Source organism: Pipistrellus kuhlii, unplaced genomic scaffold (assembly GCF_014108245.1).
Source record: "Pipistrellus kuhlii isolate mPipKuh1 unplaced genomic scaffold, mPipKuh1.p scaffold_m20_p_15, whole genome shotgun sequence".
Classification (NCBI taxonomy): Eukaryota; Metazoa; Chordata; class Mammalia; order Chiroptera; family Vespertilionidae; genus Pipistrellus; species Pipistrellus kuhlii.
The window spans coordinates 22,575,098-22,588,070 of NW_023425460.1; the positions used below are offsets into that span (position 1 = coordinate 22,575,098).

At 37.2% G+C, this 12,973-nt stretch overlaps 2 protein-coding genes across 3 annotated transcripts in view; one reads left to right on the forward strand and one right to left on the reverse strand.

Annotated features, from left to right (window-relative positions):
• The window catches only part of PRKG1 (protein kinase cGMP-dependent 1), a 1,018,841-nt gene that overhangs the window by 417,728 nt on the left and 588,140 nt on the right, over nucleotides 1–12,973 (reverse strand). The window lies entirely within an intron of this gene.
• On the forward strand, nucleotides 738–3,837 carry LOC118719249 (acyl-CoA-binding protein-like). The gene is made up of 3 exons (XM_036438447.2): nucleotides 738–1,529; nucleotides 3,250–3,253; nucleotides 3,828–3,837. Exon 1 carries the CDS (start codon nucleotides 1,234–1,236, stop codon nucleotides 1,519–1,521), a length of 288 nt encoding a protein of 95 aa, XP_036294340.1. The 5' UTR covers nucleotides 738–1,233; the 3' UTR covers nucleotides 1,522–1,529; nucleotides 3,250–3,253; nucleotides 3,828–3,837.

Sequence of the window (12,973 nt, forward strand, 5' to 3'; positions counted from 1 at the left end):
TTTAGGCTGGATTTTAGATTTTGGTCCCTTCTCTGATTGAGTTCGACACTCCTACTCTAGACAGACTCCTAGTTGGAGCTTGCTTTTCTCATTAGTCCCTTGTCAAGAATGCTCAATAGTCAAACCCTAGCTGGTTTAGCTCAATGAATAGTGTTAGCCTGCCTACTGAAGGGTCCCAGGTTCGATTCTGGTCAAGGGCACATGCCTGGATTGCAGGCTCAATTTCTAGTAGGGGGCATGCAGGAGGCAGCCAATCAATGATTCTCATTGATGTTTCTATCTCTCCCTTCCTCTCTGAAATCAATAAAAATATATTAAAGAATGCTCATTAGTCAAAAATGATTTATTTTAAGGAAATCATTTCTATTAAATAGAAAAATTGTAATATTAAGCATCAGTGATTAGACAGTATGCTAGTACATTTCATATATGTGTGTATATATATTTTTTTTTTCCATAGTAACCATTGCTTTTTTTAATGTATTTTATTGATTTTTAACAGAGAGGAAGAGAGAGGGATAGAGAGTTAGAAACATCAATCAGAGAATCATCGATCAGCTGCCTCTTGCCCAACCCCTACTGGGGATGTGGCAGCAACCAAGGTACATGGCCTTGACCGGAATCGAACCTGGGATCTTTCAGTCCACAGGCCAATGCTCTATCCACTGAGCCAAACCGGTTTCGGCTGCTTTTGTATTCTTTTTACATTTTTATCTTTGTTGTTTAAAGTATTACAGATGTCCCCTCTTTTCCCCCATCGATCCCCTCCACCCCACTCCTGTTCCCTTGGTCATGGTCAGAGAAGGTTCACTGTGGACCTAGAGGTGCGTGCTGAGACCCCAGCGGAAGATCCCTACCTATCAGAGGTAAATAAAGGAGACAGACCCTCTATTAAAAACCATATGGAAAAATGAGAAAACAAACAAAAATCCTGTTCCTTCACAGATAGTTCAATGAACATCCGGCTTCGTGGGAAACCTAACACAAAACACCATAGTTGACATTTCTGTTGTTTGAGGAAATCACCTGAGTTTGCATTTAGTCTATATGTGTGACCTTTTTTTTTTTTTTTTTCCAGGGGTGGAGAGGAAGCTATGCCAAATTGATTAGAAACAATACATTTATACCTAATACACATTATCTCACGTCAAAAATTAGTTCGGCCAAGCCGTAAAAATTATCCCAGAACATCTGAATTGTTTTGGCTACTTCTTCCTGCTCATCCCTGTCTTCATGAGCTCCTCCAAACCCAGCGCCGAGTCTCAGGCTGCATTTGACAAAGCTGCTGAGGAAGTGAAGCGCCTCAAGAGCAAGCCAACGGACAATGAGCTGCTGTTCCTCTACAGCCACTACAAACAAGCCACTGTGGGGGACATAGATAAAGAGCGGCCAGGGATGCTGGACTTCAAGGGCCGGGCTAAGTGGGATGCATGGAATGAGCTGAAAGGAACTGCCAGGGAAGATGCCATGAAAGCTTACATCAGCAAAGTAGAAGAGCTAAAGCAAAAATACGGAATGTAGGGACTGGCGTTGGCTGCCAGCCCCACTTTCATCTACATGGATAATCATGCCTTGTTTCTCACCACAGATGAAGTGAAATAATGACATCAATCCTCTTCCTGAGCACTGTCCAGGATATGGCTCTAACAGGTTAAGAAGCTGAAATAAATAGCTACCTTGATGAGTAGTTTTTATCTATAGATCAATTGAAAAACAAACAAACAAAAAACAACACCTGCATTTGTTACTTTAAGTAACAAAAACAAGCCTTAATTGTTTTTCCAATCCACAAATCTTATCATCATCTTGGTAAAATATATTACTGTCCAGTCAAGAATGTTACTGACTTCACACTGGGGTACTACACTTCCCTTTGTAAATGTCTCCATGACACTGAAATATTTCCTAAATGACCTCACACATCTTATCATGTAGTAGACAAACAGCAGAACTCCCGAAACCATCGACTTAGCATGGTGCTTCTTTGAGAACTAAACCTTCAATAGAATTCTGCTGCTAAATATTTTTTTAACCTTATGTAAATCTTCCTATACTCCAAAAAGAAGGAATTGGTATAAGAGGAGCAGTTAACAGTATCTGCCCAGCATTTGCTCTGTTGTTATTTTCAGTAGATTTATTGGAAATGGTAAAAACAACAACAACAACAACAAAAAACTCTATACTGCAATTTGTGCCTTTAAACTTTGTACTTGAACTTGATCCTAATTAAGGGTACAGATAAACCAAACCAACATTTGTAAATTAAGCAAAATAGGGTTTTCTTTCCATACAAAATGCTTAAGTGATTAAACATTTTTAGCAAACAATTTATATCCAATCAAGGTCTTTCAAATGGTGATGTCAAAGTCTCATTGTGAGGCTATGCAGATGATCTTAGACCAGTTTGTAGGCAAACTGTGGCTCTCCAACCACATGCGGCTCTTTGGCCCCTTGAGTGTGGCTCTTCCACAAAATACCACAGCCTAGGCAAGTCTATTTTGAAGAAGTGGCGTTAGAAGAAGTTTAAGTTTAAAAAAATTGGCTCTCAAAAAAAATTTCAATTGTTGTGCTGTTGATATTTGGCTCTGTTGAGTTTGCTGACCACTGCCTCAGACCATGGGAACCACTCATTGTTACATGAATTCGTTCAGACTGCCTGTATTCTAGTTCTTAATGTGGGGCTTTGTTTGTATAGAGGGGAAACAAAACTTGCTTAAATAGAATATTTTGTGAAGCGGAAGTGAGGTGACTTATAGAATCATTGATTGTTGGGGATTTTGTTGTCACTGTTTTCAGATAAACTCAATTTAGCAATTTCCTCCCTAATGAGTGCTTCTGCTGGGATATGCAAAGTAGTTGAGCCTTGAGCAATAATAGCCTTGGTTTGAGAAGGGTCCTAAAACTGCCCCTCCTGAGGAAGAGAGCTGGGTAATCTTGAGGGGTGGAGAAAAGAGGCTTCATCTCCAGTCCAATCTCTTTCACCCAGCCTCCCAAGGAGAGGGAAGACTGAAGAGCTGGCCAGTGACACAGCCAGACCAGCCAGCTTTTCCCCCTCTCTCCCCATTAAGAGTACATTTGTGCAGTACCACCACTTTCCAGCCCTGATAGTAGGTAAGTTTCACAACCCTGCCCATGATATCACTCTGCTTTAAGAAGGGGACAGCAGAACAGTTTCACACCGGGGACTGGATGTGAAGGAACATCAGGCATCATTTCCACAGAGTGAGGGAGTTCATCACAGGCCTATAGAGAGGTGATTTGTAGGCAACAGTGAAAGATGGATAAAATCAACCTTTTGTCCTTAAATTTTTCTTTTTCTTCCATGAACCAACTAAATGGAGGATATGGTTGACCAGCGAGAAAAAGACCACACACTTGAATGGACATATTTATATGGAATAACAATAGATTGTTTATAAGAATTCTATAGGATCCTCACCCTGACAAATATGGCTCAGTGACTTGGAGCCTCCTCCTGTACACCAAAAGGTGGCGGGTTCAATTCCCCATCAGAGCACATAGGTTTTGGGTCCCATCCCGGGTATAGGTAGGGGTGCATTTTGGAGGCAACAGATCAGTCTTACTCTTTCTTCTCTTTCTCTCTCTTTCTCTCTCTCCTCCCCACACACTCACTCTCTCAAATCAATTTTTTTTTTAATCTATAAAAGTAAATATATTCTTCTGTATAATTCTGGTTAACATCTATAATAATTTAAATGATCATGTGACCTGTTTTCCCCGTGACCTATTTTTGCATTTGTATCAATATATAACATATATATTATAAAATTTAGCCACTTTTAAATATATGATTCAGTGGTTTTTAGCACACTCTGAGTTGTGCACCATTAACACAATCTAAATTTAGAACATATTCTTCACCCACAAAAGAATCCTGCACTCATTAGCATTTACCCCCCAACTCTCTTTCCCCCCCACTTTGGCCCTAGGCAACCACTGATTTGCTTTCTGTCTTTTTAGATATTATGGATATTTCATATAAGATGAATACTACAATATGTTTTTGTATGTGTGTGAATAGCTTCTTTCACTTAGCATGTTTTTTAAGATTCATATACTGCATTACTTTATTCCTTCGTTTTGCCAAATAATATTCTATTGTATGGATATAGGACTTTATCCATTCACTAGTTGATAGATATTTATATTATTTTACTTTGTGGCTATTATGAATGGTACTATTAACATCTGTATACAAGACTTTGTGTGCCTTTATATTTCATTTCTCTTGGACATATATACAATTCCTAGGAGAGGAATTGCATATGATAAAAACTACTTCCCAAAGTGACTGCACCATTTCACATCCCCTTAACAATGAATGCGGGTCCAGTTTCTCCATGTCTTCATCAATTTCTTATTAATTTCTTCTTGATTATATCTATGTGTGTGTGTGTGTGTGAACTGGTATCTTCTTGTACTTTTGATTTGCACTTCCTGATGGCTGGGGATATTCAGCATCTTTGCATATGCTTATGGCATTTTGTATATCTTCTTTGAAGAAATGTATGTTCCTTGTTTTCTACTTATTATAAATAACATGGTTTGTAAATTCAAAGTTTCTAAGTGGATAATCAGATGTCCAAGTCTCTAAAACATGAAAGAAATTCATTCTTTTGTGATTTAAGAACTGACCTGAACTAGGAGGAGTCAATTGCAGTCCTAGAAGTGAGGGTTTTCAAATATATCCTAATACCCTTTGGAAATAGCAGGGAATACTTTTCATGGTTTATGCACATCAGTGGGGTTCAGGACACTCTTCCCCAACATATGACACCTTGGCATACTGAATACTTTACATTGAAGAAGTTTGGGGGGGAAATAGCAGAAGCAGAAAGGTCACTCTGACTGTCTCCTGTCCATCTCCCCTGAAACAGAAAGGAGCATGCTTATCTCTGACCATAAAGGAATGCCCCAAAGAATCTTGGTAAACAGGTCTTGCTAAATTTTCCCAGTTCACTATAATCACCCTATACTCCCTCACCTATGATATCCCTCCCTCATTGTGCCCTCTTCATCCAACCTAGCATAGAAGTACTCAGGCCTGCTTCCTCAGGCCTTCCTGTCCTGGCGAAGGCTTCTGTGTCGTGCAAACCTTATAGGAAATAAATTTGGTTATGCTTCGATTTCTTCCCATTAATCTGCCTTTGTCAGTTTAATTTTCAGACTCAGCCAGGGAGCCTAGGAGAGTGCAGGAAAACTGGTTTCTCCCCTACGTTATAAAGATGCTAGTTGAACCTGAAGGGAAAAGATGTGCTTCTCCAGGGAAGCAATGCAGTGTTGTCATAAAAAGCCCATCTGCCAGTTTTCAAATTCTGACTCTGGTAGTACTACCAGTGGGACCCATTTCTAGGCTTCACTTTCAAAATCTGTACACTGAGCCAACTATCTCCTAAGGTAATGGAGAGCATTGTTTGGTAATGTGCTTTGCACCACGTCAACACATGATAAGTTCTCCATATGTGATATGTGTTAGATATTGCTGTTATTCCTTAAAACATAAAGATGTGGCCCTAGCTGGCTTGACTCAGTGGATAGTGTCAGCATATGGACTGAAGGGTCCCAGGTTTGATTCAAGCCAAGGACACATGCCCAGGTTGTGGGTTCAATCCCCATTAGGGGGTGTGCAGGAGAAAGCTGGTCAAGGATTCTCTCTCATCATTGATGTTTTTATATCTTTCTCCCTCTCCCTTGCTCAATAAAATAAAATAAAATAAATAAAATAAAATAAAATAAAATAAAATAAAATAAAATAAAATAAAATAAAATAAAAAAAAAAATAAAATAAAATAAATAAAATAAAATAAAATAAAATAAATAAAATAAAATAAAATAAATAATAAAATAAAATAAAATAAAATAAATAAAATAATAAAATAAAATAAGATAATACAATAAAATAAAATAAAATGAAATATAATAAAATAAAATAATAATAAAATAAAAAATAAAATAAAATAATAAAATAATAAAATAAAATAAAATAAAATAAAATATAAAATAAAATAAAATAAATAAAATAAAATGAAATAAAATATAAAATAAAATAAAATAAAATAAAAAAATAAAATAAAATAAAATAAAATAAAATAAATAAAATAAAATAATAATAAAATAAATTAAAATAAAATAAAATAAAATAAAATAAAATAAAATAAAATATTGGGTCGGCAAGTAAGTAATTGCGGGTTTCACACATATATGGCTTCAGTTGAATTTTTAGGTTTGCAGACGTAGTAAAAATGTAAAACACATTTTGTTATTTGATAGTTGGCTATTCAGCTGTTAATCAGTAAAAAAAAGTTTTTTGATCTGTTTTGTAGTTTTCGTTTGGCGTTCGTTGAAAAATGGAAAATCAAAAGGAACATTTTCGTCATATTTTGATTTTTTATTTCCACAAAGGGAAAAACGCATCGCAAACTCATAAAAAGTTATGTGCTGTTTATGGTGACGAAGCCTTAAAAGAACGGCAGTGTCAAAATTGGTTTGCCAAATTTCGTTCTGGTGATTTTTCACTCAAAGATGAAAAACGCTCTGGTTGTCCAGTTGAAGTTGATGACGCCCTAATCAAAGCAATAATCAATTCGGACTGTCACAGTACAACACGTGAGATTGCAGAGAAGCTTCATGTATCACATACATGCATTGAAAATCACTTAAAACAACTTGGCTATGTTCAAAAACTCGATACATGGGTTCCTCACGAACTGAAAGAATCACAGTTAACGCAACGCATTAGCAGCTGCGATTTGCTAAAGAAACGTAATGAAAATGATCCATTTTTAAAACGACTGATAACTGGCGATGAAAAATGGGTTGTTTACAACAATATCAAGCGGAAAAGATCGTGGAGCAGGCCAGGTGAACCAACTCAAACAACATCAAAAGCTGATATTCATCAAAAGAAGGTTTTGTTATCAGTTTGGTGGGATTACAAAGGAATTGTCTACTTTGAACTCTTACCACCCAACCGAACGATCAATTCTGATGTCTACATTGAACAACTAATGAAATTAAACAATGCAGTTGAAGAAAAGCGGCCCAAATTGACAAATCGAAAAGGTGTTGTATTCCATCATGACAATGCAAGGCCACACACATCTTTGGTCACTCGGCAAAAATTAATGGAGCTTGGTTGGGATGTTTTGCCACATCCACCATATAGTCCTGACCTTGCACCATCTGATTACTTTTTGTTTCGATCTTTACAAAACTCCTTGAATGGTAAAAATTTCAATAATGATGATGATGTCAAATCGTACCTGATTCAGTTTTTTGCTAATAAAAACCAGAAGTTTTTTGAACGTGGGATTATGATGCTGCCTGAAAGATGGCAAAAGGTCATTGATCAAAATGGGCAATACATTACAGAATAAAGTTATTTAGTTCCATGAAAAAATTGTCTTTGATTTTCTTTAAAAAATCCGCAATTACTTACTTGCCGACCCAATAAATAAAATAAAATAAATAATAAAATAAAATAAAATAAAATAAAATAAATAAAATAATAAAATAAAATAAGATAATACAATAAAATAAAATAAAATGAAATATAATAAAATAAAATAATAATAAAATAAAAAATAAAATAAAATAATAAAATAATAAAATAAAATAAAATAAAATATAAAATAAAATAAAATAAATAAAATAAAATGAAATAAAATATAAAATAAAATAAAATAAAGAAAATAATAAAATAAAATAAAATAAAATATAAAATAAATAAAATAAAATAAAATAAATAAAATAAAATAAATTTTAAAAAAATAAAATAAAGCTGTGGAAATAGAAGCCATAAGAGCAATATGAAAACATGAACCAGCTATTTATTGCTCTGTGCATGCTGAAAGAAAGAGAGAAATAGAGGATGAACAGAATCAGCTCAACTATGAGGACTCACACCTCATAGGAAAGAATCTCTGAGAGAAGGAGGGGTTTAAAGATAGAGATCATAGATTTAGGCAGGGAAAGAAAACTATTACCTCTCTCCTTTACCACTTTTCTTACATATCCTTATGTAGTAAAGCTGTATTTTGTACAAGAAGAAATATAATACAAAGTTCACAATGGTGAAGGCAATCTTCTGTAGAAAAAAAAAAAACACAAAAAAACAACAACCCTCTAACAGCCAATTCTGTTTGACCCAAGAGATTGCAAACTCCCTAAATCTTCTGAAATGCTATCGAAGTTTTATCTAGCTTAAACTTTTATGGCTTGTATATTTCAATTTCTGGTAGCTTTATTTAGTACAATAAAGGACAGATTTTCTAAACGTGTTTCCTTTTATCTAAAGCAAACTTTAATAACTATATAAAAAAGTTTCAGAAAATATTTGTACGATTTGTTATGATTTTATATATAGGGTACAAGTTTCTTAAATGTTTATTTTATGAAGGAAGTATTCTTTCACAGCTTAGTCCTCCATGCTTTCAAAGATGGTATACATCAAGCTAGACTATGGATTAAGTTTCAAAATAAATGCACCAAAATATTATGATTTAATTAATTCTCATATAGCATTTTGTGTTTTACACATATCTAGTTTTTCTGAGTCTGACTTAAGAGACAATACAATACTGAATTACATTGAAATGTAAAGTTACAAAATTTTTTTAGGGGGGTAGAATGCAAACTTTATTCAGGAAATCAATGAGTAGCATTTAAAAAAATGTTTTTCTTGATTTTAGAGAGAGGAAGGGATAGAGAGATAGAAGCATCAATGAGGAGAGAGAATCACCAGTTGGCTGCCTATCAGGGATTGAGTCTGCAACCTGAGATGTGCCTTGATTGGGAATCATACCATGACCTCCTGGTTCTTGGGTGGATGCTCAACCAGTGAGCCATACCAGCCGAGCAATGAGTATCATATTTTTACATTCACATGATATTAATTTAGCTAACAGTTTTTGGATTTTATAAGGAGATTTATGTAAAACTATTCATCATGTTTTGGAAAGTATTTACTTATGACTACTGTATTTCTGCTCAAAATTTCACTAATAAGAAAGTAATATGCAAATTAAACATTACTCTGCTACACCCATAAGCCAAGTCCACAAACCATACCCACCAGCCAATAAGAGCGAGTATGCAAATTAACCCCAACCAAGATGGCTGTGGCCACAGAGAACAGTTGAGAGGCTTGGGTTTCCCTGGCAATGAAAGAAGCCAAGCTTTCCACACACGCTGGCAGGCCTAAGACTCCACTCAAGGATACAAAGTTTCAATTATAGAAGACAAATCCCCAAAAAAATGGAGGCAGCCACTGAGCTGGAGAGAACAGGCTAGGGTTTCCCCTGGCAACAGAGGAAGCAAGTTTTCCACCTGCCCTGGCCGGCCTAGGCCTCTACTCAAGGATACAAAGTTTCAATTATAGAAGGTAAAAAAATCCAAACAGAAATGGCTGCAGTCAAGGAGCAAGCAGGAGGCTTGGCTCCACTCCAGGCCACAAAGTTTCAATTATAGAAGGTAAATAAATTCCAGATACCAGGGCCTCCATTTGGGTCACCAGGGATGTAGCTGGCCTGCAAACCACCGCAGGCCCCTGGCCAAGGCCACCCCACACCCAAGGGAACCCCCACCCTGATCCAGAACACCCTTCAGGGCAGGCCCCCACCCATGCACCAGGCCTCTATCCTATCTATTATTAATAAAAGAGTAATATGCAGATTGACCATCACTCCAACACACAGATGGCTTCTCCCATGTGGTCAAATATTCTGCCCCTATGTGGACACAAGATGGCCAGCAGGGGAGGGGAGTTGGGAGGAACCAGGCCTGCAAGAGAGGGCTTGAGAGGGATCAGGTCTGCAAAGGAGGGCAGTTGGAGCTGACCAACCTTGCAGGGGAGGGCAGTTAGGGGTGACCAGGCCATAGAGAAGGGAAGTTGGGGGCAAACAGGCTGGCAGGGGAGCAATTAGACATCAATCAGGCTGGCATGGGAGTGGTTAGGGGCTGATCAGGCTGGTAGGCAGACGCAATTAGGGCAATCAGGAAGGCAGGCAGGCGAGCAGTTGGGAGCCAGCAGTCCTGGAATGTGAGAGGGATGTCCTAGATTGAAGAGGGTGCAGGTTGGGCTGAGGTACACCCTCTCCCACCCCATGCATGAATTTTGTGCACTGGGCCTCTAGTAAAATATAAATGCAAAACAGGTAATTTTCCATTTTATAAACCAGTTACTATAAAATTAATTTAAATATAACATTCCATATCAATGTTTTCAATACAGCAGCCACTAACCATACGTAGCTATTGAAAACAACTTGTGGTGCAATTTTAAGATATATTCACTTTTATTTAATTAATTGATTAGCTGCCATATGTGGCCAATAGCTAATATATTGGATAGCACATAGAGGAAGGAGGTATTTTAAGGCTGGATGTCACTTGAGGTCCTGGTTCAAATTCATAGGTCAATCAACTGACTAGTTATTTCCATCACTAGTTTGCAGTATTAACAGTATCATTAAAACTCCCAGTCCAATGTTAGTGTCCATGTACTTAAAGAAATGTACCATTTCATTCTTAATAGATTCTTGTACAATATGCAGTACTCAGAAGACAAGAAATACAAGTGCAACTAGCTCATTGTATTCATTTATTCTTTTAGTGAGCACTTATCTAATCCCCACCACATGCCAGGCAATAATGATTCAGAACAACTGGAAAGGGCCCTGCCACCATTAGTTGTTTATATGTTCAGGGTCTGCTTCGTCCCAGGTATTCTGAGAATTGCTTTGCCCTGGAGGAGGGTGTAGACAGACTAGAGAGGAGAACCCCCAGTAGGAGGCAGTGCAGAGTACTCCAGCTCAAGTAAAAGCATAAGTAAGTGCTTAGAGGAGTTTTCTGGATCAGAACTTGGTTTTGAAGACCAAGAAGAGTTAGTGAAGAGCTGTTCTGGGCAGAGGATTTGTATGAGCCAAGACCTTGGAATGAACCTGCAACCCAGGAACATACCCTAGCATAGTGTTCTCAGAGAGCTAGTCAATTGTTTGGTTTGGTGAGCAGGGGAGTATGCAGTAGTAGGAGTTAAGGCAGGGCCTGGCTTCTCAATGCCTTGAAAGGTAAGTTTAAGAATTTGATCTTTGTGCTGAAAGATTTAGGATTAACTAAAGGGCTTTAGGAAGGAAAGTTGGGGAAGAAAGGGAAATATATTTGAGAAAGATTTTTCAGAAAGAGACCAATTATATTTAAAAAAAAAAAAATCACAGGAATCCAGCTGGAAAAGACCTTTGGGGCTCAAAATAATTCCCAAGTGAGATCTTCATGAGACCTAATCGAGAATGGCTTCTGTTTGTTTGTTTTACTGATTGATTTTTGTTGTTGTTGTTTGTTTGTTTGTATTTTGAGAGAGAGAAATCAATTTGTTGTTCACCTTTTTTATGCGTTCACTGTTTGCTTCTTGTAGTGCCCTGACCACAGATTGAGCCCACAACCTTGACATAGTGGATGACAGTCTAACCAACTGAGCTACCCAGCCTGGGCTTGCTTTTAGAGTAAGACATTTAGCAATTCTATCCAGTAGGAAAAAGACAAAATTAATTAAAAATAAAGACAAAATCAATAGGTCACTGCTTAGGCACTCTGCCTGTAAAACAGGGCCTTGTGCAGAGACTACTGACTCAGAACTGCACATAAAATATACTTACAACTTAATAAGTTAGATTTTCACCAGATATACAGCAACAAAACATTTTTTTGTTTTTTGTTAATCCTCCCCTGAAGATATTTTTCCCCCTCATTGATTTTTAGAGTGAAGGATGGAGAAATATCAATGTGAGAGAGACAGACAGATTGGTTACCTCCCATACAGACCTCAACCAGGACTAAGGATCAAACCTGCAACTCAGATACATGTCCTTGACTGGAATTGAACCTGTGGCTCTTTGGTCCATGGGCCGGGGCTCTAACCACTGAGAGAAACCAGCCATGACAGAAGAAAGACATTTGTAAGAAAGAATATAAGAGAAGAATAAGATCTAACTATCAGAAACCTTATCTTCAGCATTGTGTTTCCAAAATCTAGAATAATACTGGTCCAGTACAATGTACTCAATAAATACTTATTAATATTCATAAATACCAATAAATGAATGTATCATAAAAATCAGGCAGAGGAATTAGGAAAATATTTAGATTATAATTCACCACACTCTTCCCACAAACCATGAGTACATTTTATCCCAAGAAATGACAGATGCTCATCTTGCGGTTCCTGAGGAGTATGAAATGATGGATGCTCCTCTAGTCACTGCATCAGATATGACCATATTAGACATGCCTGGATCCATTTTCTGGAGCTCTTAAGGCTCTTGTGCCTGCAGCTTGAATAAGCTGCCTCCAAACAAGACATATATCCATTATAATAGAGGCCCTGTGCATGAAATTCATGCATGGGTATGGTCCCTAAGCCTGCCCAGGAATCAGGGCTAATTGGGGCCTTCTGGCTGCCAGCCAGGGCCTTCCTTCCCTGGCTGCCAGTTACTGGCCAGGGCCTTCCTTCATTCTGTGCTGCCCCTGGTGGTCAGAGTACTTCATAGTGAGCGACCAAACTCCCTGTCTCCTGATCAAACTCCTGAGTGGACAATTTGCATACTAGGCTTTTATATATATATATCCTCTTTTTCTGGTGAATGTGAAACAAATAAAATCCATTAAACCCTTTTCTTATGCAATGTCACCTCTTCCTAGAAAACAATGCAATCTGCATAACAACCTGGGCTTCATCCCCAAAGATCCAGATTCTAATAGATTTAGGATGGAGATGGTGGTGGTGATGGTGTGTCCCAAGAACTTTTTCACTTTTATTGTTTTAATCTATTATTTTTAGAATCCTAATCCCATCTACATTAAACAATTCGAAATGTGTGAATGCCACAAAAGTAATTATTCCCTCCAGTAAAGGTGAAATGCACAGATAATCTAATTGCTTTTGTCAGAGGCCTTCCCA